The sequence below is a fragment of the Athene cunicularia genome, assembly GCF_003259725.1.
Source record: "Athene cunicularia isolate RWA chromosome 7 unlocalized genomic scaffold, athCun1 chr7_part1, whole genome shotgun sequence".
Lineage (NCBI taxonomy): Eukaryota > Metazoa > Chordata > Aves > Strigiformes > Strigidae > Athene > Athene cunicularia.
In genome coordinates, this window is record NW_020799107.1 from 37,500,124 (window position 1) to 37,522,406 (window position 22,283).

Consider the following 22,283-nt stretch of genomic DNA (forward strand, 5'->3'; position numbering starts at 1 on the left):
TGTCGGGAACCCGTCACCGGCGCGTCGGGACCGGCTCTCTCCTTCGCCAGGTCTTCCTTGTGCCAAGTGCAGCAGGAGCTAAGGCTACCGAGGGCTCCCGGCACGCTCCCCCCTGGTTTATTTAAACTTTTGGCTGGAAAGAACGGCCAGAAGACTGAGCGTGTGGCTGTTTTTCTGGAAGCGGGCAGCTGTCCCGTTTGTCTGCGCGCTGTCACCCAGCGCCGGGGCTGAGCACCCCGAGAGCGGCCCCCAAACGCAGCCCTGGCCGCGGGCAGCCGTTGGCACGTGTGTAGGCATCGATGTGTGCCGAGTAGGGGTCTGCACAACTCTTTAACTGTGTTTTCTGTCTCAGGTAGAGCTGGTAGAATACAGCGTCTCCTATTGTTAAAAAAAAAGGTGGATTTCTGGGCACAGAATAGCGTAGCTGTAGTTACACTGAACTTTGGAAAATAGGAGCAGTTGCTCCTTACTTGCTCTGAACTTACTCCTGGGACCATTTCTGGGTGAGAGCGTGTCAGGGTAACAAGTAAGTCCTAAACTTTTGTGAGTTCTTATCTCTTCTACCCAATCACTTTAGTAAAGCCCCATTACTACAGAAAAAGATATAAATGCACGTGTATGTTTGTGTGGAGACCTTGAGTTTAAAGCAGCCAGATTTACTACCTGTTGAACTGAGCCTACTGTTTACTGTAAACTGGTAGTGAAAGCGAGTTCCTCTCAACCCACTTCGAGGAAGAGGGGACTCTCCCTTCTCCACCCTGAAGTAGTGGCACTTCTCTGCCCCGCTCCTTGCCACCCTCCCCAGTGTCTCTTTGCTGCCCTAATTGCACTGACGTTGGCCTGAAGACTCTGAACTCTCTTTGTAAGATAATCTTCTGGCCATGGATAGGAAGCAAGCTTGGAGACGCAGCTGTTGGGAGTGTGGTGATTTGATTTGATTGCTGTTCCTCAGCCCTTTTCTCGCTTATTTGCAGGTACGGTTCCTCAGAAATGTTTAGTGGTGAGCAGCGGCTGACGATGAGCTTGTAAAGGCTCAATCTTATATTTCCAGGTCTTTAAGCGCTGATAGCAAAGGCAAATTCCAGTATTGGCTCTTCTGTAATAGCAGTAAGCAGAATATTGCTAATGTTGGACATTTACCAATTTTATATCGTCTAACTTTGGATGAAAGTTTTGAGTAGGCATGAACATGCGTGAAAAATTATACACACGTCTCTAATTTATAGTCTTAATTTGTGTAGATATGGATATACTCTTCATTTTGCTTAATTATGTGTGTGCACATGTATGCATGCACAGGAGCACAGCAATAGTAACTTTGGGAGCTAGGCCCTTATTACATAATGTGATACTTTCTCTAGAGACCCATTTCTACCTGGTAATCTGTCACTAAGAGAAATTTGGAAAGCTGGATGGATGTGGTAGGTTCAAAGGCCATTAATTCAAAGCAGTTTTCCAAAGGAAGGCTTGTAGAGGTTCCTTTCTGCTACCGACTTTGTCTTCACACAAGTCTCTGCAGGCTTGAGCAAATATTTAAAAGAAATATGCTTTTTCCAGTCAGTTTGCATTTGTTACTTTCTTCTTTCACATGCAAATATCTCGATGGTTTCAAAACAAGGGTTTGCATTTGCAAGTAGCTTGGCTTACTTTTATCATACGGCTTGTTTACATGCTGGCAAACAGGACTTAGAGAATTATTTTACCTTTTTTGAAATATGTGGGCCTGTGCTGCACCCAAACCAGAGGGCTGGTAGTCTAGCTGTATAATTTAATTAATCTGTATATTGCTTGGCCTTCCGGTTGTAGTTTGAGCCTGCATTTTTCCAGGGATTAGCTTTATCTTGGTGGGTGTGCCACGGAGGGGAGCTGGTGGGTGTGAGCCTCCAGCCCGGCCTCCAGAAGGGTGGATGGATATCTGGGCATGGGACTGTCCCCGTCCTCGGTGGGCACGCTCGGGAGGGGCTGTGGAAGACCAGCAGAAAGCTGGATAAAAAGGGAAATGAACACGCAAAAAAAATTCTGAAGCGGTTGGGGCAAAAGTGGGAAGATTCCTCTTTGGAGAAGGAAGGACTCGTGCACTTCAGCTGCTTCGTGGGCGATGGTGGGTCCAGACTGGAGCTCTTGAGAGCAGCTGGTGCAGAGCACCAGGACCACATTCTCAGCAAGAGCCGTTTTGCTTTAGGGGTCCCCTGCAGTTGTGCCACAGCTCTTGCTAACCTAGATGTAGCCCATTTTTTCCAAAAAGAGTTACTTTTTATTAGGCAATGAGCATACAATTTGTAATCAAAACTCTTCTACAGTATCACGGTATTGCTTTTATAAACAGTCTGTCCCTAAATAACTCTCTGAGCCCTGTTCCCAAGTGAACGTGGAGCTCTGCCTCAGAGGGGTTTCCAGATGAACCTGCCCCCAGTTAATGCTGATGGAACCTGGATTGTCGTTTCCCTGCTGGCTGGGTGCAAAGTCTTGGACAGTGCTGTTTTCACTTGGCACAGCGTTTCTCAAACCAAGTGTTGATTCGGATTTCAAAATGATATCGAATGCGTGCCCCTCCTCTGGCATTCGATTTGCATGTGCTATCAGGTCTCAGTCTTCACCCTGGTATATAAACCAGGCTACTTCCTTGACACACCTAAGTAATCACCTCATTTATAGTTATTTTTCAAGCAGGTGCCTGTTTGTATATGCAGGTCTCTGTCCAGTCTTGTAATAAGTAAACCACCTTATTTTCTAACCCTTTCTTCTTTAGTGTTTGGGGTGGGGGGGGAAGAAAATTTGGGATATAGTTCAGTATTAGGATGAATTGGTAGACTGTCTAATCACATACCTGCATTGACTATGGGGGGCACGAAGAATAGCAGAAAAAAAGGGTGAACAGCTATAAAATAACTGTATTTAACAAGGACATCTCTTTCTAAATGCAGTAATTGGTTTATTGTATTCATGAGTTTGTATTGTGTGTGTGGTGGGGTTTATGGCTGATACTAACCCCCACTAATACAGAGAGCAAGAATGACTGTTTGATCTATTTAAGCTAAAGACAACGTTGGCACAAGAGCAAAAAAGTATGGAAATCATCCTGCGTACATTTAGTCAGTAATGAGGCCAGAGAGTAGGTTTGCCGCTCCTTGAATGGCAGATCCTGAAGTAATATTTTGTTAGGACAGGAGGGAATTTAAATACTTTTATCATAAAACTTCATAAATATATTATGATGTTTGTATGGTGGGAGAGCTCAAAATACTCATGATCTCAGTGTTTCTGTGTTGCTGTTGGTTCCTGGGTACAGTGCTTGGGATCAGAGCCATCGTTGTCTGTAAGTATTGCCTCAGTCTGAGACATGCTGCTTTCTCTGGCAAGGCTATTACTATCTGAAATCCTAAGAAAGATTTACAAATCCAACTTTTCCCCTCATTATCTGTAAGGCATTTTTTCTGTAGGAGGGTAATGAACCAGAAGAAAAAGTGCTTAGGTTAAAAATACAAAGAGTGGAAAGAGAAGCCAAAAAAGTTCGTTCCTCGTAGGATACAAGAGCAGGATCCTCAGAGCAGCTGGGCTGTCACCTACTGCTGGGTGGGGAGATATTGGGACCTGGGTACAGAAAACAAATCAAGTAGCTTGAAGCAGGGGACCAAAAGAAGGAATGAGGATAGTATGCCTATTTTTTGCTTTGTTTTTCCTTTTTTGTGCACGACAAGCACTGCAACTACTTTTGGGCCTGATAGCTGAGCTAGCTGCCTGTACTGGAGCGTGGGAAGGATTTTCCCCGTACGGTAAATGGCTGCTTTGCTTCCACTTGGTGGTGCGGGCTGGCCTGCAGGGCTTTGGGGTTTTAAGTTCTGTCTACAGGAGCTTACAAATTAGTGGTGTGGTCCATGGCTGAAGGGGACTTGTAACCCAGTGAGCTGTCTGGATATTGCGGGTTATGTTTCTGTGCTTGGTGAGGTAGTTCTTGGGTAATTAATTTAATTAAAGTGCCGTAACTTGTGTTTAAGAACCTGAAGTAACTATGGGAGGCTTTAGGAGAGGATCTAGAGGGTGGACTCTGCCGGGATGTGTCGGCTGTGTCTCGTACCCACTGGAGCTCTTTCTTGGCACGTGGCTTCATTCCAGATACGGCTTTCAGTAACGACACGTGGAAGTCACGAGTGTGTGAGTCAGTGGCCCGGAGCTCTGCTGGTGAGGTCGATAACAGGCTTTGGTTGCCCTTCACATGTGCTGCTTTGTTCTGCTGCTGGCCATCACTGTGGGTTGGGTGACAAGGAGCGCAGGGCTGCCCAGGGGATCAGACCCACGGCGGCCGAGGGGGGATATGTGCCGTGACGGTCAGGAGTGCTCCAGGGGAAGCATCTTCAGTCCTGCATGGCTTGAGCTTTAGTTGCTTGCCTTTGAGGTGCTTACTCAGTTAGTATGGTCTGACATCCGATGTACCGTAGTGTTGACCACCTCAGTCTTTTAGAAGGCAAATGAGAGAGAGCTGGGAGATGATCTTGTTAAGGGGGGGTGCTGATGGCATTATTTTCTGATTACATCCCCTTTTTCTTGTTATTTGGCCACTTCCTGCATTGACACACCCTGCAAACTGCCAGTAACCCGCTCTCAGAATGAGTAGGGCTTTAAGTGCTTCAGCTTCCCACAGTGAGAGCCCTGACTGTGGCCTGTCTTACTGCTGTTCTGTCTGCCATCACAGTGGCCACCTTTTTAGTCCTGCAAGAAGGATCAAAAACTGGATTAGAGGGAGCTCAGGGGAGCGACTTCAGCCGTTTGGGGAAGCAGAGGCGGCGCAAGACTCAACTCAGCCTGGAGGAACGTTGGTCTGGGGCTTTCATCATCCAAAACTTACCTGAGAAACTTTTGGGAAGAATGAGAAGGATTGAATTAGACAGTGCTACTGTGCCAGTGGCAAGTTATGCAAACTGTAGTGGTGATGATTATAAGTTTTCTATTTTTAAGTCTTCCATTGAGTGACTCACTTTATTAGATGTGTTCGTTTAAAATGGAATGTGAAGCACCCAGATTCCATGGTAATGGCCTCGTAAAGCACACAGATATACAACATAACAGATTGGATTTCTTCTCTTAATTTAACAGGTTTTGCGTCTCATACACCATGTCTGATGGCAGCACACAGGGCGTCACACACTCCTATTGCTAAGCTCTACAGTTTGTATCCATCTGTCTCCTCACTTTTGCTAAAGTAGTCATCTTTCTTTGATCTCTAACTCGTGGTTCTGCGTCTGAATTTTCCACCATTCTCCTTCCCTCCCTCTTCCCTCATTCCTCTCATTCTTTCCCTCAACTTTGGCCACACGCAGCTTGGACCCAGCCTGATACCTTGATAATTAGAAAGTACTCGAGTACAGAAATGCCGGCGACTGCCGCGCTTCCTTTTCAGTCACCTGGCCCCCTCGGGTGGGAGTGGGTTACACAACTCAAAGTAAGATCCAGCCAACAGTCTTTCAGCTACCTGGGCTGAGCGTTATGGGAAGGCGGGAGGGCGGGTCACTCCTAGTATTTATATCGGCCAAGGAGAACGGAGGGTGGCTGGTGTTTGTCGCGTGGGGCACGCTATTCAGAAGCAGCTGCTGAAGACGGGTGTTGAAATCACTTCTTGAAAAAACAGGATGTGAGTTGCGTTTCGTATGCTTTTTGGTTCCTAAATAGAGGGCTGACAGTGAAGCAGGAAAATCCTGCGTTTCAGTATTAATTGCTGAGGCAGAGCCCTTGCCTGTGGTGCAGGAGGTCCAGAGTCTGCTAGCTCGGCAGGTTCAGCCACGCACCTCGCCGAGGTGGGGTGGCCGCCACCAGCCTGGGCTCTGGAGCCGGAGCTTCCTGTGGAAGCGACTGTGGTGTGGTTGTTTACATCACCGTGAGTGCTGCTCCGAATTGCTGGTGAGGAAATGCCCCGCAGGAGGGAGCGGCTCCCGCTGCCATGACAGCTTGGATTAACTTCTTTAACTTCTGGAAACTGAAAGCATGAACTTGTCCTGATAAGTCTTTTGTGTTTTTTTTTTTTTTTTTTTTTTTTTAATTCTTTCCCCTTTGTGTTTCCCTTCAAGCTTGCTTCTTACCAGGAATTCTTTAATAGCTAGAAGTTTGAGCTGATGTCCCTACACTGGGAAGTGTTCCCTGCGGGTTAGTTAACCCTTGGCCAGATCCTGTGCCGTGCCGCCGGCTCCTCCCGCGCCAGCCAAGGGCTCCTTGTCCTAGAGATGACCATGGACTTCAGCCCACCCTGGCCTCAAGGGCCTGGGTCGAAAGGCTGCTGTTTAGGACCTGCATCAAGACTAAGAGAAAGGCTTAATGTGAGGGTTTACAGTGTCAGATGGCGCTTACAGCATTAAAGCACTGTGTGAGCCATTTTTCAAGGTGACTCAAGATACTTGTGTTATGGAAAGATTACTTATTTCTGACTACATTGCTTCTCGTCCTGTCTGCTATTATGATTTTCATTACAATAAAATTCTGTTTCCATCACAAGCCATTGATCTCAACTTGGAAGAGAGTCAGGTTTTATTACTTACTTGGAAAATATGAGGGGTTTTTAAGTGTAGGCCTTTCCCTGTGTCCATAGCGCCCTGTCGTAACTATGCGGGCTGCATTCTTTCCCCTTTCATCCTCTCTGCTCTAGTTTATCTTGCTTGGTGCTGACAGTAGCCTTTAGCAGCTGTTCTGGGACAGAACTGGAGGAAAAATACCCCAAGTGTATGCTCAGAGAGCCTCTGTTTCTCTTTGGTAGTGTTTACGCTGGGGCAGCCTTTAAGCCATCGTCCTGCGCAGAGGAGACCTCAGTGCGTGCCATGTCCTGCACGGAATGCAGTTCCTGTCGGAAAGGAGCATTTGGGCCAGGAGAAGATGGAACATGCCCTGGTCAGGCTCCACTGAGGGGTCTGGGGCAGAGCCTTGGCGCGGCACATGGCAGCCTGGCACCTGTATACCGGATCTGTTTGTCCGGGGCTCTGCCTCCCAGCAGAACCCTGAGCTCAATTCAGCCTAATCCAAATACATCTCCTCATACCCCACAGATGTGGGCTTCCAGGTTCCTGGGATGAAATTGAGATGTCATAGGGGTAAAAGCATTGTCTGTAGGTTTCAGTGCCTGTCTAGCTTTGTGCTGGAGTGGCTTATGTTAAGCCGTATTTTCCTTTCTGTCCCTGAATAAGCTTCTCTTACTGATGGCGAGCAAGATTTATGTGGCAATTTGAGCAGCTGGTCTCCCGGGAGTGTTCCTTTCTCCAGAGAATTGCATATAATCTGGCTATCGGCTCTGCGCAGAGCTAATGGCTCGCGTACCCGGCTGCTGGGCAAGCAGAGGGTAGCCCCTCACCGACAGCTGACAGCTGAGGCTCGAAATCCCTCCTGTACAGAGGGCGCTGAGCCTGCGGGATTCTTTATGGTTTTTATGTTATCTGGTGTAAAGAAAGCGGCAACATCGTCCTCTGTGACATCTCTAATTTCGCTTTGGTGTGGTTAGGACAGCCGCATGCCCAGCGAGAGCCGTGAGAGGTCCCACTGCGGGAGTGCTCCCGAGCCCATGCGGCACTCCAGCCTGATCCTCCTCCCAGGTCATCGCCTTCGCTGCTTCTGAAGCGTTTTCTGCACCCTGCGGCGTCCAGCCTGGGATGTGGGTGCTCTCAGATCTCTCCTCCCCTTGTTGCTGACTCCGCGTGCAGGAGGCAGTGGGAGCGGGCAGCGGCTGCCCCTGCTCTCCCCGCTCCGCCCGCCCCTGCTTGGGCATCGGCGCGCTCGGGTGCTGCGGAGCTCTGTGGGCGTCGCCCTGCTTGCGCTGGGTTCTTCTTAAAGTTTCACTGGTCGAAATTTGAAGGTGGGAAAGGTTAGTATGCCAAAAGACAAAACAAATAGGCGCCATTCTGAAAATTTTTGTATCTGATCCAAAACTTTCAAGAAACCAGTTTTGAGTTGAACTTTCATTTGATTTTGATAGTCGTTTGACTTCTGGAGCTTGGCTGTCCTTTATTTATACATATGAAGGAATATTTACTGTGTGCAGTTGGCAGTCGAGTTTGTTGGGTTCCTAATAGAGATTTTATAACGGCAACTGTTAAATAAAAGCTGTTTGCTTGCCTCTCTAGTATTGTGTTAGAGCCGGTGACAGATGCTTCAAAGCTTTCTGGATCAAAGTAAGCATTGTGGGAGCACGGGGGCTTTTGTTGGTTTTGCTGTTTGTTTGTTTAAACGAATTCTCTTATCTGGAAGAAGTAGTGTTTATCCTAGTTAATGAAGGAGAACCCGCGGCATCCCGAGCGAGTCACCGCCTCTCGCCCGCGGGAGCACGGCGCTGGGGTGGGGGCTCGGGGAAGGTGACAGGTTGCTGTCCCAGCCGGGAGGCACCGGGGAGCCGGTGGACTCTGGGCTGGCTGTTAGCAGAGGCCTGCTGGGAGATGGAAACGCAGGAGATGCAGCGCTCTGAACAGGAAGAGCAGTCATTATCTTATTTCCCAGCACTCGCCCAGTACAGCTTTTATCCCTATGTGACCATATTGGGGTTTTTTTTTTAAACAAAAAAGTCATCAGAAGAATAGATATTTCAGACTACTGAAAAATAGCATCAGGCTATCCATGTAACTCAGAATTGTGCTGAGTGTTGAGTTTATTTCTCCTAATTACTTTCCTAAGTTTGTGCAGCATTGTTGTACAAACAACTTAGAAATCTGCTACACAGCTTTGGGGGAATTAGTGTGTTTTTTTCTTCATATATGCAGTGATATTTCTAGTGTGATTCACCATGAGAGAAACTTTAGATTTAGGCTGATGCAGTAAGGGTTTTTTTTAACCTGTAACTAGGTCATGTAAAACTCATAAAGAGGTCAAATAGCCACATTATTTCTTCAGTTTTAAAAACTTGGAGGCTTGGGTTTTTTTTAGAAGTATTGATAACAGGCTTGTTAAAGAGGCCCAGCAGAACATGCAGTCCTAAGACTGAGATTGCCTTGTTTTAAAAAACAAAATAGATTATTTTCAAAGCTGTCTGGGAAACTAGGTTTTTAAAGTAAACTGGTGTAGGCGATGATCCCTGAGGGTTTTAGTCAGCGGTCTGTACACCTCGTGCTGCTCTGCGGTAGGCATGTACCTGCTCTTCAAAGAGAGGTCTTGGGAAAGGCCTAAGAGGACCGGGGACAAGGAGCAAGGCTCAGTGTGTGCCTGGTTCTGCAGCCTGCCCTGCCATGGGCTGGGCTTACCCTGGGCAGGGGGAGCCTCGTTGTGCAGGGGAAGGTGCCGGGTGCTCAGCACTGGGCTAGGAGCCCGTCGGCCTGCACTTGCCGTTGGACACCAGCTGCTGAGCTGGGGCTCTCAATTAGTTTGCTCATAGTTAATGAACTTGCGAAGAGTTTAGTTGAACAGGGATAAGCCAGGATTTGTGCTTCAGCTGCCACCCTTCCTCACTGAACTTGGTGTGACATTGAGAGGATACACTTCATTTGTTTTCTTGAAAGCCTCTATCTCTGCAGACGTGCAAGCCGGCTTGGTGGAAGATGCTAATTTGTTCTTTTTAAACTCCCGTGGATTCTAGAGCATATTGTGTTCCCAAAACAGGCACTTGCAAGGGTTTCATGCTCTTCCTCTGCTGATGCGTAAGGTGTGTGAAACTACTTCAAGTCTGCCACCAGTTTGCTGTCTGAAAGATGAGTTATTATTCTAGGGACCTTAAGAAACCTGATGGCAGACGCGTGTAGTGCGCGGAGTGCTTGGGTGGGGGGTGTGTGCGTTCACTACCACCATGTGCTTCCTGTGGCTGTAGACGGTATGTGAGCTGATGTTCATGGTCTTAGTTCTTTTATTTTGCAGGAGGCGATGAGTGTGGTGACGCCAGTGCAAGTTTCCCAGCTGCTGCCTTAATTCTTGTGCAGTACCGAATTTCACATTGTCTTGCAGCCGCCTGAGTATCCATAGGCATCTTCAGGTATCTAGAAGCGATAATACAAAAGGTTGTCTTAACAGATTTAAGGTGGTGGGGTTTAGCTGATGGTTAGGTTTTACTTTTTATTTGGCTTGGGGGGGTGGTGGGTAAACCTACAGGCCGTGTGCTTGCTGGCGGTCGTGCAGCCGCTTGCTGTTCCTGACAGCAAGGTCCCAGACCCCCGACTCGGTGCTTACTCCCTGTTTCCGTGGAGGTGCTGTAGCTTCTGGGGCTAGGCCTCCACAGTAACTTCTCTTTCAGAAACTCCCTGGCTGTGGGAAGTTGCCTTTCCTTTGTATTCCTCCCTGTCATGGTATAAAGGAAACACGAAGTTGGACTTTTTTGAAACCGAAGTATGAAGTAAATAGAAAACGGGATACTCTGCGTAAGCACCAAGCAAGGCTGTTATGGCGGGAATCTTTAAGCATACACGCTGCTCTTCAGAAAGACTTGTGGGAAGCTCTGAGTCATGACCTCCTGTACAACAGTCACTTGCATATAGTGCAGACGTACATCTGTACCTCAAATGTTAGTGGGATTTCCCCCCACGCTGAGCGTGGTGCAAGCAAAGTGCACAGGGAATGAAGTTAACATCTATACCCTCTTCTTCCTGGCTTGGCTTGTGTCTTAAACACGTTTGGTGCATGAAGGAAAAAGAACAGTTACAGTCACTGGAAGGACTGATGGGCGAAGGAGGATGAAACAGGTGTGGATGTACAGTAACGTACAGCGTTTCGTGTTTAACAGTGTTTATGAGGCGCCATGCCGTGCCAGAGCTGGGCCAGGGCCGGGGTGAGGGCTGAGCCCCCAAGCCAGGCTGTGGGTGAGGCTACTGGAGCCTCCCTCGGCCCAGCCCCGCGGCTCCTTGCTCCTGGCCCGGGGCCACTCCCGCTGCGTTGTGAGTCCGCTGGTGTTCCGGTGTTGGCACGGGCTTGTACGCGTTGCCTGCTTCTTCTGTAAGCCTTAAAGGTGCAAAATCTCTTGTGTGGGGAGTGCTGGGGGCACCTGGGGCTGGGACAAAGATGTCTTCAGAGCCGGAGGGCTTGGGGCGCTGACGGGAGCCCTTCGGGTCGCTGTGTGGTGTTTCGAATGCGATGCGAGCTGCCGCGGTCCCGGGGAGATGGATTAGGTTGTGCCTGCTTAAGATTCAGGTCAGTTCCATGCAAATTTTTCATTCAGTATCCGAACACTGGGTCTTTTAAGAATTTGCCTGACCCACATAGGGCTAGTTTTAAACCCTCTGTAGCTAGATGATAAAGTTCTGCACTTACTTCAGGCCACTCAGTCTTGTCCAGTGCCTCTGCTGGTGCCTCTGGCCGAGGGACCTGTCTCCTGGCAGCAGTGAGTCGCTTCTCCACCATTCCCGGGTAGGACGAGCTTTGCTGGTGTGCAGCGAGCACAGGGACCGGCGCTCCAGGCTGGAAAGCAAGATGGAGCGTCGTTAGGGAAATGTGATCGTAGAAGTGGGATGGGAGGGTAGCTAAAGGTGATCTTGTCAAGCAGATCAACTGTTCTGTTGTGGTGAGGATTTGGTGGCCATCTGGCTGACGACAGAGTGTTCTCCTGTGGCTTTTGCCACAGCGTTGTAAGCACTTGTCATGTACATGAGTGCTTAGTTTAAATGGGGGGGGCTGTGTACATATCTCCTTGTATATCTAAATACTCTTCTGTCGTTCAGCTTTCACAGCAAATACCAGAGCACTTTGGCTTGCCTCTGTCTAGACTTTGTTTAGAAATTATTAATATTGCAATGAAAATCACTAATTAATACATCGTGACCCCAAGTTTCAACTTGTCACAACATTGTTGTTAGTTTCTACAAATGGTCTGTTCTGTGTAGCCTAGATTCTAACATGGTAAAAGTGTCGATTAATTTTTATCTTCTTTTCTTACAGTAAAAAATGGCATTTCAGAAGGCAGTGAAAGGAACTGCTCTCATTGGAGGAGGTGCCATAGCAACAGTTTTTGGCCTCTCTCAATTTTCTCAGTATAGAAACAAACACGTAAGTATTAATTATGATTTCTGATAAAATATGAAACTTAAAATCTGTTTGAGCGTATGTTAGGCTTATACGAATAGTTTTGTTTGGGAAGGAATGCCAAGAGCCTCTCAGCTTGATTTGGTAGGCGCAAATCTGGAGCGTGGCATTAAATGATGTTTCACTATTGTAGGTCTTCAACCAGTGGGGAAGTGTGATTCTTGTAAATCATTTTTCATGTTTCAAGAAATGACCTTTGTCTGTTACTAGGGATTTTACTTCATTGCAGGAGGAGTGGAAAGCACTGATTGAAGCAGAAGCACTAAGAAGGGTTTGGACAGTATTTTCAAACTTGCAAGCTTGACGTGAAACCACTAGCACAACCTCTGAAAATCTCAAGCTTCAAAATGGCCATGGTGCCAGCTCTTGTTCTGTTCAAAAAGCTGAAAACTGACAGTAGGATCTGTGCCGAAGGAGTCCGAGGCGAGGCTCAGGGTGTTTCTGGTGGGCACTGGCCTCTCTCAGAGTGGCTCAGCCTGGACACGGTGCGGTGCTTCTTCCAGGTGGTGAAGGCACACAGGCAGGACACGCTCCCCGAGCAGCGAGGGGTGACGTTGGAGGCTTACTGTTAAATTAAAGTAGTGGTAGCAGAAAGAGGTGCAGTGGATTCCAGTGTCAGTTTGTGTATTGATTCTTGCTGCTGCAGAAAATAGATCTCATTGGCGTGGCCGCTCCTCCGAGGTGAGCCAGAGTCACCTGCTCTTTAACTTGCTTCTCGGTGCAGAAGCCAAGGAGAAATTGGCAAAAGGAACGTGAGTTGTGGGCTGGTTTTAGGCAGAGCTGGTGTGGATCAACAACTACTCTTTGTCTTAAGCAAATAAATGCCCAAATGCCCATAATTTTAATGCTGTTGTGCTGTACTTCAGAGTTTTAGAAAGTAACTGCGTCTGGGCCTAGTAGACGTGTGTAAGGTCTGGTGTTAAATGCAGGCTGAGGCTGGCACCTCGCATTTGGCCAAAAATATTTGCGATCAGCATTCTGTAAAACGGTTGAAGTAGGTGTAGTCAGAGCTCTGGCTGATTTTCTCTTAGTCTGGGTTTGGAAAATCTTACGCCCAAGGAGCTCCTTTGCGGTGGTACCAGTCTGAGCAGCTAGGTTAGCAGGTGCTCATTTTGCGTGGTGTTTTCTGCTTCTCACCTTAGAAATGTAATCAGTCGGTTCTTTATCTAGACAAGCTGTTACTCTGTGAACTACTTTAGTTACCACACGTTTACTATAAGTTGCCATTCAAATTGGGCAAACTGAAAATAGGAACAGAAGTGGATCTTAATGGTCTAGTTGAAGGTAAAACAGTGGGTGATGGGAGACGGTCTGCGCTGAGCTCCGTGAAGGTGTGTATTACGTCTGAAGAAACGATAATGTGAATCTTCTGTCTGCTTCTGTGGGGAGGAGGAGCAGCAGCTGAGGTACTGGTAAAGCAAATGAGATGAGTCATTTCTGGGGAACCTAGCCGGAAAGTGGATAAGCCAGGATCCTTATGGCTTCAGAAAAAAATCTTGCAGAAAATAAAACCTAGCATTTAAAGTGAGCTTCCCATTGGGCTGCCTGTCTTGCACCTAGCTGATAACACTGTTTCTAACTCTCTCTGGAGTCTTTTTCACAGGATTTTACAATCTGGCCTCATTACTGTCAGAAATGGCAGCTTCAGATTTTAGGACTGTTAAATAAGAGGAGGAGTTGGAAAGGAAGAGGGATCTGGATAGCTCACTTGTTGTATATGCAGTATTCCAGAGTTCAGGGAATGGATGGCTATTGGATGACCATTATGAATTTCCAGAGGCGGATTAAAACCCGGAGTTTACAAAAGGTGATCATGGTGCTGAAATGAAAGAACCCCTTGTCCCGCAATTTCTAAACCTGTTGTGTAGGATCGGTCTACAAAGGATCTGAAAATTGCCAGCATATGTGTAAGCAAATGGATCTGTCAAGTGAACAGCGTGTTGTTTCCATGTTGTACTCACTTGCACATTTCCCACGTGATGTCCCTTAAAGCTGCTGCCTTAAACACCTAATATAGGGCAGCAGGTGGAACATAACTGGAGGGATTGACACAAAGGAGGACAGTCCATTTGTCGTGTTGACATATCTAAGCTGTGGGCATGTCCCCCAGCCCAAGTGTCCTCTTTTTAATAATGCCTGCCAATCAAATATCTGCTAGGGCAAAGATCTTGTCTTCCTTTGCCAGAGAAGTATATTGCCCCAAGATGTGCACTAATTGGCTACACGCTGTAGGAAATCTGTTGTTATTTCAAGAACAGAATCCATCACATAATAAGACAGAAATAAAACGCTCAGTTTTTTACCCATGTTCATGTCGCTTCACACAGGGACGGGATGTCTGTGCTGTGGTGAGCAGCCTGGAACTGGGAGCACCCAGTCACGGAATAAGGACCTGGGCTGGCTGATAATCCTGAACACACTGTCTGGGTGATCTGTGTTCTCTCCGCTGTGTTCTCTCCGCTGGTGTTCGGTGTTTCTGGGAAGCTTGCCTGTCCCGGGGAGTTCCAAGGGACACGCTGAAGGGTGGGGAAGATCTCGCCCTGCTGAATGGGTGGGAGGTCATTGGGATTTGTGAGTGCTTTGCCTTCTAAAAGGGGTGAGTGTTGGCAGTTCCTGATGTGGAAATTTAAGTGTCCTTGCTAGGCTTGAGGGTCGGGGCCTGACTGAGGAGAAGGCACAGTTAGCCTGGTTGTCTGGAACCAGCAGTAAAGTGTTCCCACCTTGGAAATAAAACACCCCACTGATTCAGGTCTGCTCCGGTTTTCAAGATTTTTATCCCAGTTTATTTTTCTGTACGCGCACATGTGTGCTGACATTTGGAGCACGTTTCTGCAGCTGCAGTCGAGGCAATATAACCCGAGAATATATATCCACGTGTGGCATATGCGGGAGTACGAGGGGTTTGGTAAATTGTCTTCCTTGTGTGCTGGGTTTTTTGACAACACACAGTTCCTGCTGAGCAAAGGGAGGATGGGAACACGTGTTGACGTGACAGAGCGGTTGAGTTTAACTCATAAGCTGATAGATGAATGTTGCACTTCTGTGTCTTTTATAGTAGCCTGATCACTGGATATTTGCTGAATTAAAAAACTTGGTTAGCTTAATGCTATGTGTAAGGGAATAAATAGGAATGATGCTAATTCAAGCAAAACCTCTTCCAGTAAACACCCAGGAGTGGCTTTTGGTGCTGAGGAACCATTACCCTCACGGAAGCAGGTGAAGCTTTCTGTGCAGCCTTCGTGACTTCAGCTGTGGAGGGTAAACACTTAAGGCTGGCGAGGGGGCTTTAGGCTAGATGAAAAAGAAAAACCCTTTTCCAGAGAAGAGGAATCAGTTGGGGAGCTCTTGACAGCAGGTAGTGCTGAGGTCTGAAGGAGCTAGTCCCTCCTAGACAGTTTTTGGGTAAAGCGAAAGTGTGCATAGAGTCTGACATTTTTTTTTTCAGTGCTACTGCTGTAAATGAATTTCATCTTCAATGAAAGCTGTTCAATCCATGTACGCTACACTGACCACCAGTCATGAGCTCCTGAAAAGAACAATTGCATCCGAGATGAAGGTGGCCCCCTCTGTGACATAAAATACACAGGCTATGTACATAATGGATTGATTTGCCCTCAAATATTCGGGTGCCTGAATGGCAGCGGCGATACCGCCAGCCTTCGCTAGCCGCCTCACTGGCGCTTCCAGCGCTGACAGTGACAGAGAAATGGAAATACCAGTTTCTTGTGCTTCCTGGCAATGCTGACTAAATGTTCTTGCTTTTTGTGCCTTATTTGAATGCATCGAGGCAGGTGAGCTAGTACTAGATATGATGTGGGTGTTCTTTGCTGTGCCAAGTTTGAATTGGAGACCCCGCAATGATTTCCCACCCCCCTCCTCATCGTTAAGGCAAAGAGCACTGCTTTGTTTTGGAGGTGTAAGAGATTCCTGTCTCTTCCTCACTATGTTCACCCAGCAATCCTTCCCTCCTGGTCTGTAAGTACCTTGTTGGTCAGTAGGAATTGCTCATCGGGTGAATCGAGTAGAGTGTGATGATATGATAATGCATCGGGGCCTGCTTTTGGGTTTTTTTCAATTACTTCCTCTTTTTTTTAATGAACAAGGATGATGAATTTGACTTTGCAAACCTACCTGGAGATTTACATTAGCAAATTAACAGGAATGCTTGCTTATGGATTACTAGATCACTTTATAACTTCATGATTAAATTCAAACTGCCAAACTAAATTTCTTCTCGCTAAGAGTGTAATCAAAACCATTCAAGGAACTCTTGCCTGAGAAATTGTAGATATAAACAGCAATTGCTTATTTCAGTAAACATACTTGTTCACTGCCAAACTAATCACGTTATTGCAGATGGAATCCCTGTATGCAGCTTTTCTTCACTCTCACATTTAATTGACAGCAAGATGAATCATATCTATATCAATTCCTAGTGCGCTAATCGCTTTGCTTATATTTCAGTGCTAATCTCCATGCTCTTGCTCTACCAGTGGCTATCTGCTTGGGAGGCTGCTCTGTGCTTTACTGTAAGCCATTTGTTGTACATAATGGGTTTAAAAACCAAACAAAAAAAAATATAGTCAGACCCAAATGGTGCTAGTACTTCTTGAACTCTGAATTTTGTTTTTCTCGCATCCCCTTGTTTTCCTGAAGTTAAGTTGTGCACTTTGAAAACACTTGTTTTGCTGAAGAAGTCGTGTCTGGAACCAGTGCAAAACTCATTTTGAAACGGGGGATTTTCCCTTTTTGAAAGTTTCAGGAAGTTGAGCATATGTAGCTGAACTTGGATCAACCAAAACACATGAAGACTAAGCCACGGGTGGTTTTGGTCTTCACAGTTTCCTTCTCATCACTGCTGTCTCCCAGTCCCAGGGTGGTGTTTGGTGGAGCCAGGAGATCAGCTGCCTGGCTGTGCTCCCTGCAGCGCTACGGCACTACAACCCTGTTTAATGCAGCAGCTTGCCCGGGAGACGCCGGAGGCTGTGCAGGAGGCCAGGCAGTAACGCTTCCTACGCAGCCCAGAAACCTGCAGCGTTGTTGCAGTTTTCAGGTATTCAAGGAAGAAAAAAACCTTTCCTGTGCTGCTTCTGGTCCCCTGTTGGGAGGGGAGGCTGTGCAGAGCCGCTGCCGGGGGGTCCCAGCAGAGCCCCGCAGGAGCACGGGGCAGGAGGGTCGTCTTCACAGCCGTGGAGGAAGGAGTGAAGACAGGGATGGCCGGATCCTCCCAGCACCCCCCTCCTCGTGTCCCTGGGAAAGCATGTTCTGGAGCCGCATCAGTGCACATGCTTCAGGGATGTCAAAGTCTCTGCCATGGTTTGGGGGATGTCAAAGATTTGAGTGCTGCTAGAGGTGAGCAGGCTGGGGAGAGAGTGGGGCAAGAGGCAAAAGTCAGCGGGCATGTCCGGAATTCGTTGGTCAGCAAAATAATGTGGAAGCAAATTTCTTTGCAGTGCCAAAGCTCTGCACCTTGTGTGACAACCTCTGCCCAGGTTGTAAACCCCTGCGAGCGGGGGGGCCGGGGCCTGGGGGGCTCATCAGGATTCACCTCGCTGCTGTGCTGGCAGCGCCTCTGCCTCTGTTTGAGGCTTCAGTGGGTTTAAACAAGCTTCTAATTAGGAGACCTTTTGTTACTCTGCGTTTGCAGTTGGTGAGTAAGCCTGGGCCACAGTTGGTCGAGTGCTTAATGTGGGTGCTCCCGCGGGTGAGACCGTGCCCAGGCACTTGCTGGGCTGGGGGGACCCCAGCGGACACCACGAGTGCTGTGCTTGGGAAAAATTAGTGGTATGACCATAGCCTGGGTCATGATTTGCCAAACTGGCTGGTTTAAATCTTAATTTTCACTTTCTTTCCAGGAAGGTAAAAATCCTTAATATAAAGTGTCCAACTTTCCTTATTGACTGAATTGTAGCACACGTGCAGTGAAGTTGCTGAGTAATTTGCATGAGCTACTTGCATCTATATTATCCATGATTACAGGATGAACTTGATCATTAGTTATCTTTTGAATATGCGCTTCCTTTAGATCTGGCTACTAGTTATTGGATTTTATTTCCAGTTGTATAGCAGTGATGGGAACATTGAGAAATAATATTGCTGAAGAATGAGCAAATAATTTGGAACGAAAATATTGAGGTTGCATGCACCATATAATCTGAGTTCAGGCTTCTCGTGCATGGCTGGATTGGCCGTTAATTTATGGTGGACACGTGGCAAGAACAGCTTTTACCTTTGAGTCAGGTGCCTGCTTGCAGAGCTCTGTGGCAGCCAGCGAGTTGCTCGCCGGAGAGGAACTGCACGGGTTGGGTGGCGGCGCACGGAAACCCCTTCGGGCAAGCGGCCGACTCACCTTGTGTCAGCCGAGCCGTTTTCGTGTGGCAGGTGTCTGTTCCCTCCCCGGGATGCCAAGGACAGTGGTTAAGCTCCAAAAACCTGGAGATGGCTTATATTAACAGAGAGATTTTTCTAGGAGTGTCTGGGAAATTCAGAATGTGGGGTGAGCAGGGACAGAGCACGGGGCAGGGGATTGGTGCCTTGTGGCAGTGAGTTTGCAGCAGGATGGGGCTTGTCAGGAGCCCTTTTGGGGGCAACTGTAATCCTGGGTTAACAGTGCAATAAGCACTGAAGTTACACGAATAACAGAACAACTTACCGAATTCAGTTTATTCAAGGAACATTTGGAAATACAAACTTAAATGAGAGCGCTCCCTTGCACGTTGTAAGGGTAGACAGATTGTTTTAGATGGTAGTCAGAAAGTAGTATTTTGTATTTTGTCACTCAGATTTATATTAGTTTACTCTTTCCTGTCTAGACCTGGACACAAGCTTATATCAGTTAAGACATCAGTTAAGATGGCCATTTGGACTAAAGATAGGACCATCCTCAGACCTTAGACCGTAGAGTTTAAACAGGTTTTTCTTGTGTTGAAGCTGTTCATGATTTTCAGGAAAAGTCTTAAAATGTTAATTCTTAATTTCTGGTTTACTTTGATCCATTCTGAATTGGCTAATTCGTTCTTCTGGTCTGGGTAGCGTAGGCGTTTGTTTTCACGTACATATTTTGAATAGGTAGTGGTTGAGGCAGTTCCTTCTGGAAGCGCTAGGTTCTAATAACAGCACTCCTCAATCAGGCAATGTGCAGGGCACCAGAATCTGGTTATTTCTGAAGACCTGGCTCAAGTGATGTTCTCAAGGCCGTGGGGGGGGTCTGCTGCCCCGCTGGGACGTGCTGCGGGTGTTCTGGCGTGGTGGCCACACCTCGATGCCCCTTCTTACGTGGTGAATGCAGTGCTTTGTCTGCCAGGCACATGTACGCAGGGGTGACTACTCTGTTGGGGAACACGTGGGTCCTTTGGGCCTCAAAAACCAGTGGTGAAAGAAATTCACTGTCTAGTTTTGTGCAGAGTGAGGGACAGTGGTGAATGAAGAAAACTTGCGGGGAAAACAGCTGGAGCAAAAAGCTGGAGCTGAAAGCAAAGAGAAAGCAAGTGTGACTTCTGTGATCTTGCACCCTCTTTAACTGTCTGAATCCCTGTGATACCTGCCTGCAGCCCACTGTGGATAAAACTAGTGCGTGTGAACCCCCAGCGATGGTGCCTGTGACACACGTGATGAAGTTTATGACCAGCAATATGGTTTGGGGATTCCAATGACCGTAAAAGTTTTCAGAATTCAGCTTAAATTCACGTTAACCAGTTTCTGAAGGCTCTCTTCTGTTAAAACCTTAACACTGAAACCATGGTCTGTGTGGGTTGACTGAGCAAGCACATCAGCCTTTCTCACCACGGTCACTAGATGGGGAGTGGCAGTGGCTCGTGGAATACCGGGCAGAGTACTGGGGAGGCCCTCAGACCTTTCCAGTAGAATCTGAACGTGTCTAGAAACTGCCACATGGTGAAGTTTTGTCACTTTAAAGTCAAGTCGTCTTTTAGCATCCTGTGGGATATAGATTGCTTTGCTTAGAGGGTTTTCAAAAGGATGTGGAAATAATGTTTCTTTTAGTATACTGTATTTGACAGTAAACCACATTGTCTCATGAACCTGATCAAATTTGAGCCTAGATTAATGCCACTGTATGAGTAATCAATTTTAAAATATGAAATGTACATTCATCTTTAAGTCCTTTGCTTTGATGGATTTTTTGGTAGAGAGTTGAGAGCCTAACCATGTGTCTGTTTATTAAAATACTTCCCGAGCCTCCTGTGACATCTGACATAGCGGAAGACTATTCCTAGAAATAATTAATATAAATAGTAGCACTTGACTACAGCATTATATTGAAGTAGGCAAGGTGAAGTAAATGTGTGCTCTTTATGGTTTTAGTACTGTTTGTTGCTCCATGATGTTTTAATACGATATTACTGTTATTAAATATAGGTAAAGTGATTGGGGGTATTTGTGTTTACCTGTGTGGTTATAGAAGATGCTGTGATTTGGGGGGGGTGGGGTGTGTGTAGACACAACAAATACAGATCCTGTGTGTTGTTTTTAATCTTTGTAGGGTACCTTTGTGCATGTTCAAGCTGCAGAAGCTGTGACTGTTCCAATAAAGAACCATTTTCCCACAAGAGAACAACAGATTTTGGCACTGCAAACCACGGGTGAATTTGATGTCCTTGTTATAGGCGGAGGAGCAACAGGATGTGGCTGTGCTTTAGATGCAGTCACTAGAGGTAAGACTTGAAAATTTAATTGCGTTCTTGGATTACATGGTTTATAATAAATCTATCTGGTTTAAGAAGCTACTAGAAGCAGCAGAACTGATGTTATCTTTGCACGTAGCCTTAACTTGGGGAAAACTGAAGGTGAAATGAGTCTAAGCTAATGCTTTTTACCTGGCTTCTGCAGGAGTACAAGACATGTGTGGTGATAGTCAGCTGTTGCCCAGCAGCTCGTGCAGGCCATCAGCCCTATGAAAAGCTCTGTTCAGGGGCTGAAAAAGCAGGGCACTAATGCCCAGGGTCTGCGTCACCCACCTCGCACAGTAACTTTGAAACTGGGCAGCAGGTTCTAATCAAATTTGACAGGTTTCAAAGAGAATAGGTCATTTTACAAGCTTAATGACAGCAGATCTTCAGCTACAGAGAGGAGAATGCACGGGTACTGTTTCTGCAGAAGAGGCTGTAGCATCAGCTCTTGTTCTATTCAAATACTGTGTTCCCCCAGAATATCATCTTTTTGTCCAAAAAGCTGTGTAAAGGATTTCTAAGAAAAGCTTGTCTTGGAATGTTTTATTTTCAGTACCATCAGCCAATGAGAGAGAGAACCACATTCCGTGGCTTCTGTATGCGTAGACCTAGTTTCTGGGTTTAGACCTAAAATGAAAAAAAAAAAATTACAGTGTAAAACATAATAGACAGCCATGAGGTTCTTCATGTTCTTTAACCTGTAGATATACCTTAGCAATAAGATGCAAACCTGACTCCAGGAGTGTTTGGTAGTTTAATAATTTTGAAGTAGATTAAGCAGTAAGGTCTGCACCGTTGGGAGATACATACAAACTCAGATGTGGTTGTTACTTATTTTCATGTGTTGATGTGCTGTTAAATACATTTTGTTGGGATCTTTTCACTTCTGCCTCTGCTATATTGTGGTAGAAAATGCAGTTGTAAAGCATGCAGAAATTATTATAGTTAATCTGTGTTTGTCCTTTTACTAGATATTCTGATTATATCAGTAGATTTCTGAAGTGTGAAATATTCCTAGGCATTTGGTTAATGAATTGTGTATTGTTGCTGTTCATTCATGGAACTTGCTCTTGTATTATGTTTGCTTCGCTTAACAACAAATTCTGCTTTTCATGTCTTTGATGTATCTTCACCAAATTATTTCTGATTGTATCCATTAATCTTCAGTCACATTTGACAAAAATAAATTACTCTGATCTTTGGAAGCTACCAGTCATAATTAGATGATTTTTAAGGACATAGAAGTTTTGGGAGACCAGCAGACGCTCAGATGGATGTTCACCCGGCAGTAGCGTGCAGCGCCCCTCGGAGAGGGCGAGGGCCGGGACAGCTCCCGGGGCAGGCGGGGCTCTGCTCCGTGGGTGTGCCTTGCCGTGCTGTGGCTGTCCCTTCGGTAGCGTTGTTGCTGAATCTCATTCACTCTTTTCCTTGCCTGCCTAACTTTAAAATTCAGCCAGCGCCGGAGGGGGGCTGTGAGCTAACTTCTGTAAGGCAGGTTGTCCTTCCACAGAGGTTTTAAGTGAAAGGTTGCCACGTCCTTGCCGTGTGGGCAGCACGGGGTACGCGATTCCCACGTGCAGCAGTGTGCCTTCGCCCACGGAGAGCTTTTTCCCATCCTCCGGGGTGACCGGGAACGCA

General features: G+C 46.8%; 1 protein-coding gene across 1 annotated transcript in view; it reads left to right on the plus strand.

Moving 5' to 3' along the window:
* Positions 1-470: 470 nt before the first annotated feature.
* GPD2 (glycerol-3-phosphate dehydrogenase 2) overlaps positions 471-22,283 on the plus strand; it is a 54,224-nt gene continuing 32,411 nt past the window's right edge. Inside the window, exons 1-3 of the mRNA XM_026853074.1 lie at positions 471-526; positions 11,815-11,922; positions 20,459-20,630. Of these exons, the coding sequence (XP_026708875.1) occupies positions 11,821-11,922; positions 20,459-20,630 (274 nt within the window). The 5' untranslated portion in view covers positions 471-526; positions 11,815-11,820. The remainder of the gene's footprint in view (positions 527-11,814; positions 11,923-20,458; positions 20,631-22,283) is intronic.